This window comes from Coturnix japonica, chromosome 3 (assembly GCF_054131305.1).
Source record: "Coturnix japonica strain WE chromosome 3, WE-NBRP24, whole genome shotgun sequence".
Classification (NCBI taxonomy): Eukaryota; Metazoa; Chordata; class Aves; order Galliformes; family Phasianidae; genus Coturnix; species Coturnix japonica.
Genome location: NC_140665.1, coordinates 73,662,759 through 73,678,267, shown reverse-complemented (window position 1 = coordinate 73,678,267; position 15,509 = coordinate 73,662,759). Strand labels below are relative to the sequence as shown.

General features: G+C 41.6%; 1 protein-coding gene across 1 annotated transcript in view; it reads right to left on the bottom strand.

Moving 5' to 3' along the window:
• Window positions 1–9,927, bottom strand: part of ME1 (malic enzyme 1) — a 145,987-nt gene extending 136,060 nt beyond the window's left edge. Inside the window, exon 1 of the mRNA XM_015858973.3 lies at window positions 9,732–9,927. Within this exon, the coding sequence (XP_015714459.2) occupies window positions 9,732–9,833 (102 nt within the window). The 5' untranslated portion in view covers window positions 9,834–9,927. The remainder of the gene's footprint in view (window positions 1–9,731) is intronic.
• Window positions 9,928–15,509: the final 5,582 nt, after the last annotated feature.

Below are 15,509 nucleotides of genomic sequence, written 5' to 3'. Positions count from 1 at the left end.
TTTCTTCCTAAGCTGGAAACACACAACTGTTGCCACCTTAACAATCAAGTAAGCAAAACCTAAGCATAAACATGCATTGATAAAGCACATTGCGGCCCTATGCTTTTATATTAAGAGCAAAACAGCGATGAACTTGCATTCTGAACTTTATACCAGACAATTATGTCCTGACATATTTCCAAAAGTCCTAAGTATTCAAATCAGTAGACGATGTTTTTTTCCAGTTTTACATTGAGTATAATTTATGCATCTATAAAGTGTTTATTCTGCACTTCCTCTGTATCATAAACAACTTCAAGCAGTGTTGTTTTTCACACAGGACTAGGCAATAGCATTCAAGTAAACTACAGACACTGGTTTCAACTGAAAGGATGTGGTGCTTGCAAGAACTCTCTCCAGGGTGCCCTGTGACCTCCACCTTCTACTAAGTCAGGATTTTTACTTCCTGAATTATGCAACACATTACAGTAGCAAAGCTTAAACTATGGTAAGACCAAAAGTTGTTTTCTCATGAATACAATTAAAGGGTTTTCAATTAAACAATTTCCTTAAAAAGCAATACACATAATTCAAATACAAAATGAATCTGGAGATCTATTTTATAACAGAAAAATGTTTAGATTCCTCCACAACATATTTTCCCCTGAAGTCCCACAAAGATTTATCTTAAAGTTATCCTCATTATTAAAAAAAGACATGTTACCTAAAATGGTTAAATTAAAGCGAGACTACAGCCTTTATAATCTCAGAAAGATCAGATTAGTTAAAAATTATTTAACCTGCACACTACCTACATATTTCAAACTTTTTTTCTTGATAGGCTGGTAGGAATTAGGTCTTAAAAGTCTTTGGAGCTTAATGGAATTCAGACTCTAAAGGTGGCAAAGGAGGATTATTGTAGGATTAACATACTAGTGCCTATTTTGTGTCAGTTTTGCAGCAGTGTCCCCTCTTGCATCCCTCTACCATTAATTTATTCTGCTTTTAAACTACTAAAACCAGCATCAGAATTAAGTCCTTAGTCATTCTCAGATATTACCCTACACATATGCATTGTCACTGTAAAAGCCACGACCTCTCTTGCAATTATGTTCTAACCCAGATTCCACAGGCCGTATGTCAAGGTTGTTCAGGCTCCTGGAGGTGTCTTGAGCATACATAATCTTGACAATTCCTTAAGGCAGTCTTAAGATCCCCACTGACCTACCACATGTTATGAAATCCTTTTTTATTTTCAGAGGCTGTAGGATTGAGCCTTCCAACGACAGCCCTGCTAATTTGACTGGAAAAAGTCTTTTTAAAAGAAGATACAAATCACCATCTTTTTAAACAAAAATAATATGTATTACACTGGGATCAAATAAACCACTACTCATGAAAGTCAAGGCATCCAGGTTAATTTATATCCATTTGCACTGATGCCTGAGACATTTAAGCACTGCTGAGATATCGTAGTAACCACACCATGAAAAATACAGTTCTTCAAATTCAGTTCCATGCCCCATTGACAGGCATGCGTGCACATCTCTGTGTCAGAAGTTCACAGGTACTTGTCTCAACAGGCAGATCTCAGTCAGCACTGAATGAGGCCAATGGATACATGAACACAAATGGACATCTATTATTCACCAGCTGGCACTTAGCAGATGTTGGTTCCTCCCTGACGCTGCACCCTTGCTGAAGGAATGCAACCAGCTTGCTTATTTATTTATTATTTTTTTAAAAGCACTCCACCATGCCCAACACTACTATCTAGCAAAGTAAAAAGAAAGCCCAATAGGTTCCAGCACATGCTACCTGTTTAACTCCTACCAGTGCTCACAGGATACAATTTCTTTGTTTCAGATACAGGGGCTGAACAGACCATCCTGTGCACATAAGCACACACAACCAGCAATGCTCTCCCCTTCTGTTGTCACCCTTTTCCCTCTTTTTTGTTACTCTTCCTGCTACAATGAACCCCAGGATCGATGTTTTGGATTTCCATCAATAACATCTATCATGACAGCAGACAGCCCCTGCTACTTAGTCATCTGAATGTGGAGCAATGAAGTCTTCAGCACAGAATCCCAGCATCAACAACCACACTGAATGCACAGCTTATATCTGAATCACTGTGCAATCAGAAAAGGAAAGGGAAAAATATGAAAAGCAAACATTGCATGTATACAAGTACTTAACCACCAAGCACAATTCAATTTGGGGTCACAGGTTAGTAACAAACATCACTGTCACACGCATTTTACTTCCTCAGCTCCCCAGAAAGGGAAGCAGGGTAGGAGAAGCTTGTGCCTGCCACAGCTGCAACTTTTGTCTCCTCCACAAACAGTTCAGGACAAATGACGGATACAGCAGAATTTAATGCATGAAGGGAAAAGTTCAAAATAAGAGTGTATGGGGTCTGAGATGTGTTCTCTGCAGAAAGCATATTATTTTCTGTTTATTTTACCTAGTTAGAAGTACAATTTCTAAGCAAGTCTGATCATACTTACTTCTATGGCATCCATCAATGAAATCAAAAGCCCACAAGTTGTATGTGATTCCAGCTTCTCAATAAAATCTACTGTAGAGAACCACATCTAATCTGCTTTAAATACGCAAATCCTGCTTGGATGGTGCTCTCTGCCAGCACTGTTACTATTCAAGTAGTCTCAAGAAAAAGAGTTGAGTTTGTTTGTTTGCTTTTAGTTACTGAAGTTTACAAGAAAATTACACAACCAAAACTACTTTTCATGCCTGAAACAACTTCACAGCAAAACAACTCTTTCAGTTTCTTGCTACTATTCATACCAGCTTTCAGTTGCTAGCAGCTTATACATGTATAGCTTGCTACATAACAACTTCTCATTTATTTTATTTGTTTCTAATTCAAGTCACAGAGCTTTCTTCCTGCTGTGCTGACCCAGCACTCTTTTTCATAAATGCAAGCAAAGAACCAGAAGCCAAAAGAGAGAAGAGAATGTAATGCTAGCCACTGCAACTTACCTACTTGATCAGGAAAAAAAAAGGCACCAGAAGGCAAAGCACACTGCAGACTGTACCCATAAAATAGAATATGATGGAAAGATAAACTGATTGAAATACCTTTATTTTCCCAAAAGATAAACTGCATGTTCTTGAATTGATTTTAAGGAGCTCTCCGGATCCATCCTACTCTTCTCTGCCAGCTTTTTTACTTTATTTATACATGTGCACCTTATCGAGACTCCTTTGTAGCCTTACAATCACTGACTCCTTACTTCTCCCATAGGACTATCTACTGACCTGTCTGGAACACTGCCCTGCTCAGCTATATGGGTTATCTCACCAAGCAGAGACTCTTTAATGGAGAAGATATGGTGGAAAAGGGCATTTCGTATGCTAGCAGGGGGTTTTCCTTATTTCTAGTCTCTATAATAATCCTGAAGACCTTCACCTCTGGCCCTGCTTGGTTGCTTGCTCTAGCAGACAAGTCTGGTCTCTCTCAGGGCTGCTCCATTCAACTTGCTAATGCAAAAAAATAGGACAAGTGGAGGATGAGTTGGCACCACACCTAATGATCCACTTTTACAGAGATCACCCTCACCAAACCACACAGAATGAGGAAGGCCCATCTCCAAAGCATCTTTCAATTCAAGATACAAGTTAATTTTCTCTGCAGAGAAATTGTGTTTCAAGAAGGAAGAATACACATGGTAATGTCATAACCTCTTCACCCAGCCACATGGTAGGTAATGGTGAGCTACTACTGAGCTCACATCCTTGCTCCCAAATAGCAAACATTTGACATAGATGCAGTTCTGCCAATCTACAACTTATGGTCATGGCTGTTAAACAGCAAATGGTTCTGGCATGAATAAAATTTCCACCTGAAGAACTCCCTCTTTGAGGATGCATTCAACAGAACTACAACTCCTGTTTCACAGGCCCTCAGAATAGATCAATACTATGATGCTCACATAACACAAAAGCAGAATCAATAAAATTTCACTCGAAAAGGTTCCAGACAAAGATCAGATTGATGAAGCTTACTGCATTAAAATAATCATACTATCATTTAGTCTTGTCAAAGACAAAAAAACAAAAACAAAACAGCATGTGCTTATCCCTATCAAGGCCTGAACAGCTCTGCCAGGTGATGAGGAAATATGACTGTTAAAATCTACGGAACAAAATTACTATGAGGGAAAAGGAGGTGGGAGATTGTGAAAACAATCAGCAACTACACAGACAAAAAAATAATCCTCCAGTAGTTGTCATGCCTATTAGCACTTAATCTGAAATCATCTCATACAGGATTAAATAACCTATGGAAAACCTATTTTACAAGATAATACAAATGTTTCTAACAAATCATTTTAGAGAACAATTTTGCTTCCTTCATCCCCAGACTTATAAGTTTTCTTTTCAGAATAGCAGCTAAAGTAAAACTGAGCGCAGACCATTGTAGATGACTCAAAGTGCTCACAGGTTAAGAAGTGATAACATGGCTATTACTAGCAGAAAGAGGAAAGAATTCTACTGCTTAGTATTCAGTAAAAGCATAGATTTCGTTAGAGCAGCTTCTTATATTTATGTTCTTTCATCAAGTCAGATTTAATTTCAGTGAAACAACGATACACAGAACAAAACGCTTATCTCATAAGTATTCTTGTCCCACTGTTTGAAACACAGAAGTGAAACAGGAAGTAAATGTTTGTTTAACTCAGATAATTATTTTGCTTGAATTAATGCACACACACACATATATATATATTCAATAAATTAGTACATGCACTTCATGGAACCTGTTAGGAAAACCAAGCACTGAAACCACAACAATCCCATTGTAAACTACTCATTCTCTCAGCCTGGAATTATTATTCTGGGAAAACACCACTAGAGTCTTCTTTCATAAGTTGGACTGGATGAGATTTTAGTACTCCTTTCAACTGAACTGATCTCCCCATTCTTTTACTCTTCCTGAGGGATTCATTTTGGCCACTGTCAGAAATAACAACATTGGGATAAGAAGTCTTTTCCAGTGGCTGTTGTAGCGTGATTTCAGTGGCGAACCAATGGACTCCCAGTCAACTTCAAGCAACAATTAATATTAACATTAAAACAAGTAAAAGCAAGTTGAAAACCCTTTGGGATCCAAGGGCCTCACTTACAGGAAGTACTAAGGATAAAACATCACTGCCATTGTAGATGGGACTGAGATCTAGGACTCTCAGGTGTTCAGCAGCCCCATCAAATGGTCTGTTCTGAAATCATCCACCACTCAATAGAAACTGAGTCAAGGGAAAGAAGGAAGAAGGTTCTGTATTTTAGCATTTTACAAGTGCCACAGTTAGCAATGACAGTGGTCAGTCAAAGGAGAGTAGTTAAAATGAAGCATCAGGCAAAGAGAAAGGGCCATCCAGCACTTAGATTTAACAGAACTATTTCTTTTCTGATCACTGAATTGCTTAGCTGGAATATAAAGGCAGTCTCTGAATGGCCCGGTTTCTCAATCAGACAAGTATTTAGATTTGGCAACCAATAAAAGCTGTTTGAAAAGTTTGGTATTAAAATACACGTTCACATATCTTCTCATCAAGATTCTGAAAAGAAGCAGGTTAAGGGAAACTATGACTTGTTTAAACAATATTTAAGGGTGAAAAAAATTAAATGTGAGATGAAAGTTTAGCTTAAATTTTCTTTATGATTTATGTGTTATAAAATAGCCCTCGTACTGAGTAAAGCATAAATGAAAGATTTACAAGAGAGGAAAGAGCCAATTGTTGTCATACTGCTGTAACTCATCAGACTAAGGAGCATACAGCCTGCTGCCAAAAGTTCCTAATGCAGCTTTTTTCAAAGAAAATAAGTAAAACTCCATTTGTTTTCCTTGTAATTCCTACTCATGGTGTATTTAGTTGTTCAAACAAAAATGTTACAGTTTTCTAAAGAATCATAGGTTCACAAGGCTGGAAAGTACCTACAGGATCATCTAGTCCAACCATCCTCCCACTACCATAGCTGCAGCAAGCCACTAGACCAGATCTCAGAGCTCCTCATCCAGCCACCTCTTGAACACTGCCAGGTACAGCAACTCCACCACCTCCCTGGGCTGGCCATTCCAGTGCCTGTCCACTCTATGAGAGAAAAAGTTCTTTCTTATGTCTAGTCTCTAGTACCTCTTTCTGGTACAACTTGCGGCCATTTCCTCAGGTGCTGTTTGTTGCCTGGGAGAAGAAGCCAAGCCGCTCCTCATCACAACCTCCCTTCAGGAAGTTGTGGAGTGCAATGAGGTCTCCCCTGAGCCTCCTCTTCTCCAGGCTAAACAACCCCAGTTCCCTGAGCTGCTCCTCACAAGACTTGTGCTCCAGGCCCCTCACCAGTTTCATAGCCCTTCTCTGGATACATTCCAGGGCTTCCTTACCCAACTGTCTGCCCTGTCCAGGCCATGGGCAGACAGCTTCTTCAGGACAATACTGTGAGAGACCATGTCAAAGGCTTTGATGAAGTCTAGGTAGACTACATCAACAACTTTCCCCTCATCTACCAGTCTGGTCACCCAGTCATAGAAGGAAATGAGGCTGGTCAAGCATGACCTGCCTTTCATGAACACATGATGCCTGGGCCTGACCCCCCAGATACCACGCACATGCCATGTGATATAACCCAAGATGTTCCATAACTTTCCCAGGTACTGAGGTCAGGCTGACAGGCCTGTAGTTCCCCAGATCCTCCTTATAGCCCTTCTTGTGGATGAGAGTCACATCAGCAAACCTCCAATCCTCCAGGACCTCTCCAGTTGACCAGGAGCACTGGTAGATGGCAGAGAGCAGCTCAGCAATCACTCCCACCAGCTCCCTCAGCACCCAAGGGTGGAGCCCATCCAGTCCCATGGACTTGTGGCAGTTCAGGTGGAGGAAGAACTCTTTAACTGTCTCCACCTGAATCACTGAGGGTGTATTTTGCATTCCATCCCAGACTTTCAGATCAGGGCATAAAGTGCTATGAGGATAAGGCCCATTAAAGGTAGATGTAAAGAAGTCATTGAGGACTTCAGCCTACTCCTTATCCTCAGTGGTCATATTCCTCACTGCATCAAGTAAGCAGGAGGACATTTTCCTTGGATGCTATAGATCCATAGAGTTTAAAAATATCAGATGATAAACTGAACCATGACTATTGTTCATACGCTTAGACTTGTGTCCTTACATAATTGTGCATCCTCATGTAATTGACTCAGTGTGCTAAGATCTGCTGTCCCATGCGATCTTTCATGCATCAAAAAGAAAGAAGAAATAGCTTCTTACCTAGACAAAACATTCCAAAGGAAAAAAAAAATATATAATCAAATAATAATAGTAATTCAGCCATACCCTACTAAGTCTGTAGGTTTGTGAATTATATAGAGTGAAAAATAAGAGATTTGAAAACTCAGCAGTGAAAGACTTATTTCAGTTTACTTGTGCTCTTCTGCCTCTGGAAATTTTTACAAGGTAGAAGAGAAGGGAAAGGAAGAAACCTGGATGTTTACCCTGACATTCCTACAGCCCTCCTTCTCACTTTTCCCAGCTATTGAGGTTAAGCATAAAATGCGATAAATGTGCTGAGTGTGCAGAAATCCATCTTCATTACTGGATGAGCAGAGCACTAGGTACCAGTAGGCATCCAGACTCATGCTCATTATTTCCTCCTACCTCTATTTTTAAAAGAAGTTCAAGTATAAATGATTCTTCATGAAATTTTCCTTTAAATCTTCCTGATAGAATGGAGATATTTTTGAGAACTCAGGCTGTAGGTTTCTGCATATAGCATGCATACTTGAGCTTTATCTGCTTGCCAGGCCAATGGCTGTGGCTGAAGAATCCCTGAAAACAACTCTGCAGCGTTCAGATTTGATTTGCTGAAGTTTGCAATGTAAGCTGCAAAAACTAAATTTTACTTACAGAAGAGAGACAAGGAGTATCAGACAAGATTGAAGTAGTAACAAACATACAAATTGTCTTACTTTTCTACAGCTTTTCTAGGTCACAGATAGATACCACTGCTTGGTGCTCACTGCCTACTTTTGCTGAGTGTATGTAAGTAGGACTATTGGAACTGGCACAATACCTAAAAGAAAGTGCTGATACCAAGCAACTGTAACCCTTAAACAGAGCCCATGAGATAGCAAAAAGTTCTGGCACTTCTTCAGCAAACAAGCCCCGTACTTTAGAATCATTAAAGGAGATATTTTGTCAGCTTCAGATTGACTTCTGTACAACCTGATGCTTATTTAACAGCCTTGGCACCAGAAAGTGAACACAGAGTACCAGCTCCCATGCATGCAGGCTATTACAAACCACTAGAAAGCTAACCATGTTGAACTCCCAGTTGTGGTTTGAATTCATTGCCCTTACATATCTGGTAAGATCCAATACATCCATACCACCAAAGATCACCTATCTCAAAACCAGCTTGCTTGTCCTTCCCTGGCCATGCACCTGGCTTTCCTCACAGGCAGGCAATGCAGATGTAAGACAACCTTCCCTGCATCTTTCAGAATGCTTTATGAGCTGGGAGAAGGTGGCTGGGAGAATATACCTGCCAGCTTCTCTGTTATGCAGCATGCGTGCGTGCCATAGCACAGCTAAGAGGGGTGGAAGAGTAAAGTCTAAGCCAAGAAATTAGCCATGAGCCTTCACCTTCAGCATCTCATTCTGCAGCTATGCATTTCAAGGGAAAGATGCTTGAAGGGAAAACTGTAGCGATGAGGTGGTTATTCTGAATCAGTCTTCTCCACAAACACTGTAAAAGCAATCCCAAGTGAAACAGCCCTTCATTGGTTCTTCATAGGATTTTCACCTTTTGGTTAGTTTCCATTTTACCTGACCTCAAGGGACACACACAGACACCACACACCAGCTGAGGAAACTGTTTATCCAAGCACCCACACTAATAGAAGCGCCATTCATCCAACTAATATATGGAGCTTTCACTGATGAGTCAACCTCTCCGGTAAGGCTGCAGACACAGTTTTTGTCAATTCATACAACTTGGCAGTAAGCAAAATGACCGCATATATGTTTTAAACTAGAGGTACCAGTCAGAGCACAGACAGAAGCTGAGCAGTAAAGCCGACACACAAGGAAAAAACTGTGGCTATGGGCTTAACTAAGGTCTCACGTGTTACACAAGGCTTATTGCCTACCTTTGACCTTCCCTATATTTCATTTTAGCAGCAAATCTAAGGCCCAGCAAACCAATGAAGTATTTGTTATCTGAACACCACAGCTGTATCAGCACTGTACAAATACATACTCACCTTTTCTCTTAGTCCAGGTCCTTTCACATGTTTACAAAGTTTATCAAGCTGAGTGTGCTTAAGTGCATGAGAGATGCCATAAACAGATTTCCCTGTGCTATAGCTTCCCCCAGAAGCAGAGTGCATCCGCTGATGCAGGTCAGGGGGAACGGGCGTTGGACTTAGCAGTAGAAACACAATGACAAAAGCCCTCCGATACCCGCGGGGGCCGCACCGTGCACGCTACCGCAAGAAGCGGAGCAGGGCGCTGTGGATGGAGGGCCGGGAAGCACTGCAGCTGGCAACGGAGCAGCACGTGAAAGCCCACCAGCATCCTCTTCGGGTGCTGCTGCTCCGCTCTGCGAAGCGAGGAAGGGTGAGCCCGAGGAGCGGCAGAGCACAGCTGCAGGCTCCATAGGAGGGGAAGCGCCCGGCACGGCACGGCCCGCAGACGGGAGGTGGAGGGCAGAGGGCCGGCACCTGCCCCTACCTTGTTGAGGTGCGGGTCACGGAGCACCTCGTAGCCCCTCTTCATGGTGAGCTGTAAGGGCCTGCAGCCCTCCCGGCTCCCGGCTGTCTTCCCTGTTTGCATGGCGACGGGCTCGGCGCGGCGAGGCGTACTGCCGTCAGGTCTTGCGGGAGCGGAGGCGAAACGACGGCGACTCCTCCTGCTGAGGTGACCGCCCGGCTGGGTGGGATGATCCTGCGGGGAAAGAGAGAGAGTGGGGGAGGGATAAAAAGGAGGGGGCAGAGCCACGATGAAGCGCCGCCGCCAGGCGGGGGTCACCGGGTGCCGCGCTGAGTCACCTACCGGCACAGCCCGGCCGGGGCGGCCAGCCCCCTCCGGGAGGGTAAGGCCTTGGTGCTGAGGCCGCTCCCCGCCTCGCTGTGTCTAAAGCTGAGGGCTGCCGGCAACAGGCTGCTCCCTAATCCCTGCTGGGGAGGAATTGCGACAGCGCTCCTGCCTCCTCACGCTTGTTTTTGTGCGGAAGATGACGCGGTGCTGCCCCGGGAGCCGAGCTGCTCGGTGCCTGCAGGGGCTGCATGCGGTACTACCGGCGGACCAGGTGGGCCCTGAGCTTTTAGCTTTCCTCCGGCCTCAGCAATGCGCTGAGCTAGGGCTGCCCTCCTTCACACGAACCGAGTTTCGCTTTCATTATGTTATTATTAAACGCCGGTGAAATCTAACCTTCTCTAGAGGGGAGCAGCTACATAGCTCGATGCAGTGCTCAGCATGAGCTGCTATCAGCTTCAGGGAGGGGAGGAGCAGCAGGACTATGGCTGGGAGGGATGGAGAGTAGAGGAGAGCAGTCCAGGGCAGGTGTTGGTCCAGTTTGTGCCACACATCCTAAAACTGTTTGTGTGCTAAATGGATGATGTGGCTGTAGTAGAGCACACAGCTTTAAATTAATGAGTAGAAGACTACTCAAGGACTGAGGTTTTTGCTGTTACTCTGATGTTGCAATGTCAAGCAGCAACAAAGATGAGAATGTTGAAACTATTTTGAACTTATCTCCTTGCATTCAATCTGTAGGACTTGCATCCATTCTGCTGCCTCATCTTTTATTAAAGAGGCTCTCCCAGAACCTGACCTTTTCCAAATTTCCTGTTGAGTGGCTCCAAAAAGTTCACTTGGGGTTAATTAACAAAGGGAAGTTGGAAGGGTTCCAGCTTATGCTTCTTGAAACTTGATTAGCTAGTCAGCAACAAGCTCAGTAAATAAACCTCTCCCAGCCTGCACTGCCTCAGGAAGTATTGTGAAGAGCGGTATTAATAACAGGTTTTGAACAAATTTCAGACTTGAAGCCTCTGTGACTAACAATCCAGTCTTCCTGAGGCCTGTCTGGATAGCTCAGTTCCTGCCTAAGTCCTGTATTTTACCTTAAGTAGATGTATGATGGAAATCAGGCTCATGCTGCAGGCCTACTTTGGACACAATACAAATAAAAAAGAAAAATGGAAACTTCTTTTTCTTCCATTTCTTCACAGGTAGGCTGACACCATTCCTCTAGAATGGTAACAAAGGTGATACTTTTGTCCCAGAGTGAGCAAGGTGCGCTGATGTAATTGTTATCTCAGTGTTGCAATACTACCTATTTAAAAATGAAATGAAAAAAAGCTCTCTAGTTTACACCAGGAAACACTGTAACAGCTGTGACATCTGACCCCTACTAAGAACTTGTCCCAGCTCACCTTGTCCATGCTATTAAAGGCATGCAATGTAACAGCTAATTCAGGTGAAGTCAATGTGGCTGTATTATCCCTTATATAACCAGACTTCAGAAAAAAAAATTCTGCAGTATTTGCTGTACAAATTTCCTCCTGTCTTCCCCAAATTATTATTTCTGTTCATCATGTTCAACCACTAATAAAAACAAAATCATGCCCATCTCTTGTGATATGTGTGTCACTGACTTTTAATACCAGCTATATCCAATATTTGAACCACAGAGGAAAAATACTCAACAATTACATCTGCAGTGAGAGGTGATTATTACAGAAGAAGACTTCACTGTACAATAAAGCTAATAAAGCCTTCTTAACTGGCAGATTTTCTTATTTTTGTTTATTTTTGCAGTGGTTGGGCATACAATAATGGTATTTTTGAAAGACTTAACACCCATTCAAATAAATCAGTAAGGGTTATACATTATGAAGGTATTTCTGACAGTGGATTTGCTATTCTGGCAGGCACCTCATCCTTCTTCCCAAATGGTTCATACAGCACAGTGTTCAAATTCCTGCTGAAGATATTTCTGAAATAGCTGTTCTTGAAGATTCTCCACCCTCCTCTCCTGCTCTCCTCCGTTCAATTATTTAAAGTGTCTTTGTATGTCAAATCTCTCCAGTTGTATTATGGATATATGAAAACTTCTCCATGAGAAATAGTCCTAGAAAAAGTGACTGGAAAGAGCATTAGACATCATCTCATTTGCTTTCATGTCTCAACCTGCTGTTAGATAGCTGCAAAAAATGAGACCTCACAACCTGCTTTGGCAATCCAACAGTGAGGAGAAGATACAGGAAAGGAAAGATTTCCCAGTTGCTGAAGCAGTTATTAATGAGCTCTTGTGTTGGGCTGTAACTGATCAAAGGATTTGGAACTTATCAAACCATTGCTTGAACTACAGCAAACTTTGGGATCTCCTGTGGTACTGCACCGGGGAAATTCCTCTTTAAAAGAAAGAGATATTTTAGAAGATTTCTTTCCCCAAATTCTATCACGTCTCTTACCCAGACCCTCAAGCCTCACTTTTTCCTCCCAAATCATATTTTCTGCCTTACCATTCTTATCACACTCATGAAGTGCTGTTGAAGGCTTATTATAGGCCACATTATGTCAGTTGAAACCTCACCTAAACCAACTAGAGAGGTTTACTTCACTTGTTTTACCAATAGTGATTCTGTTTATTCTTCTCAGTAAAATGTTTGCTTTTTTTGCAATAGTGCAACACCATCAACTCATGTTCAGCCTGTGGTCCGATGTAACCCCATGTCCTTTCCTGCAGGGGAGCAGTCTGAATGAGCTGGCAATGTCATGTCAAATTTGGCAGAATCACAAGGTTAGCTTTAAAATGGGAATTGTTTAATGATTTAAAAATAGAACTGAAACATTTGTAACATTTCTATTATGTAAACATTTTACAACAGCAGTAGCAAGCCAGAACTGTACTTGGTAGTTTGAAAGGGAAATTCACTTTTTAGTCATTGGGAAGTGTATTTTTAGTTAGCTATGCTGAAGGAGAAGAAAAGACTAAACAGCACAAGCAGTGCAACATTATTGTTTAATTTTAAGTTGGATAACTTTTGGTAATACAAAAGTGTTGTAAGATGAAGTGGGGTTTTTTGCTGCTATTATTTGTTTTTGATTTTAGTTTAAAATAAGTAATGCACTCTTCAAGCTGAATGAGGCACCTAATGGTGGTTTTGGAATGTCTGAAGTGCCAGCACCCTGAGGGACTTTGTGTCCCTCCCTGTTTCCTCAGGGCTCTCCCCATCCAGCTCACAGCACAGTAGCCCTCATCAAGCTCCCTAGTGCCATCAGTCCCTGTCTGTGTCCATCTCTGGCACAGCTACACCTGTGCCTGGCCATGAGCCCTGTTGACCTAACACGCGTCAGGTTGAAACCAACCAGCATGATTATCCCAGTATGCTTTCAGCATGGCCTCATCACTATGTCACTCAGCAATCATGAGCTTTACCTGACCCTGCCACCCTCGCTGGGCCTGACCCTTATTCTTGCTCTCAGCTTGACCTCACCTCGTCACCACAGTGGACCTGGCCAACAGACTGTCCCTGGTTGACCCCAGCCTGTCCTGCTCTTTTACTGTGGATGATAGGGCGGGCCTTCACTGATGAGACTCTTCCATGTCAGCTCACATGGGGAGCCCCTTAGGTTCCAAGGGAAGCACTGTCCCTCACTGTGCTCTGACACTGTGGACAGTTGCCGAAGAAAAAGATCCAGGATCTTCTCAGATACAGGACATGCAATGACAACAGGGAAGAGAAGCAAGTTGCACCTGGGATACCTCCAATTGGACCTAAGGACAATATTTCCCACCAGAAGAATGGTGAGTGCTGAAGCTGGCTGCATGTATGTCAAGGAATTTCCATCCATGGAGGTTTTCAACACTTGAGACAAAGTCTGGGGTGATGTAGTCTCACTTTAAGGTTAGGCTTGAACTGAAGAACCTTCAGCTGTCCCTTCCAACCTGGACTTTTCTGTGATTTAATAAATTGCATAATACCTTGAAAGACAAATTCTCTGAACACACTGGCATATCTACAAGAGTTTCATCATGGTAGCTAAAGGCCTTTGCTCCTCATGAACTCAAGTTTCAGTGACTTTTCTCCTACATTTCTGGCTTTTTTTTCTTTTTTTTTTTTTCTTTTTTTTTTTTTTTCTGCTTTTACATATATCTGCTTGGCCAGTGAGATCTATATCCAGAATAACTGTTTTTGTAGCACTTCAGTCTTTTCTTGCAATGATTATATTCTGCATGTCTTTAATCTAGTTGCTTAACTTCAACAACTGGTGATGTCTCTACAATTTTGGAAGCTGATGCTATATATATGGAAATTAAAATTGGTCCAGTGTAATACAAATGTATTTAAAAATGTTTAAGTATAGCATACTGTAAACATGCCTGTTGTAGTTTCAATTAGTTGATATTGCATAGTCCAGGCACTGTAGGAAAAAAAAGCACACTTGTCCAGAGCACATTGACAGATGTGTTGAAGCACCATGAGAGAATTTCCACTTAGTACACACAAATAGCTACTTCCATCAGCAGGCTGCAGAGGAGGGAGAAGAACACATGGGGAAATTGCGTGCCTGTAGAACCACTCATTTCTGCTGCACAGTTTTCTTATGGTAGAGTGAGAAATGAATGATGTTTTATTGTTTTGACTTGCAGGTCACATCCTTCACACATGAACAGATGTAACATGAATGAAAATATATTTTCAGAGTTGATATGAAATGCTTCTATTTTGGTTATACAGACACTCTGGAGTAGCTTAAGTGACCTACATAAAGCAGTGGAAAATCACGTACCTTCTCTTGAAACTATTCAAAAAAAGTTTGAAGAAAAACTTCTCTGAAATATCCTTTTTGAATTAATTTCCTGAATTGGCTGGTGATGAGGAATGTCAGCTATTTCTAGAAAACCAAGCCTGCTTATCTGAAAGACATGAAATCTTGTTAGTAGTATCTTTTCATCGCTAATGAGAACACCTTCATTGTGCACTTCACATAGTTTTACAAAGTGTGCACACATTTCCATCTCAAATATTTAAAAGATAATATGAGGGAATATTTCAGATTACAAGAACTAAAATTTTTGACTGTTATGTTAAGTGTCTCAGAACAAATTTTTCTTGGCTTTGTTTTAGCTGTGTTAACAATGAATTTGGAACAGAGGATTATTCAATGCCAAAATAAAATCACTGTGACATTATTGTATGATTTGTATCTTAATACTGGGAGTTCACTGTCTTGCTAGGAATAATAGGATTTAGAAAAAGGCCCCAAACAGCATTTTTACTTAAATTGCTTTATCAGATGTATGTTCCAGCAATAAGAGTAGTAACTTTGTGAGTCTCCGGCTGTTGTTTATAAAAATGTGATGAATTCTTTCAGCTCTGTCAATTACAAGCATAATTCTAAATAACTTTGACACCCTTAGGATTATTTTGGAATAGTTTTAGTGAGAGCATTTCTGGTGTTTGTTTCCATTCACTTCTATTTTCACCATCGTTATGTCTG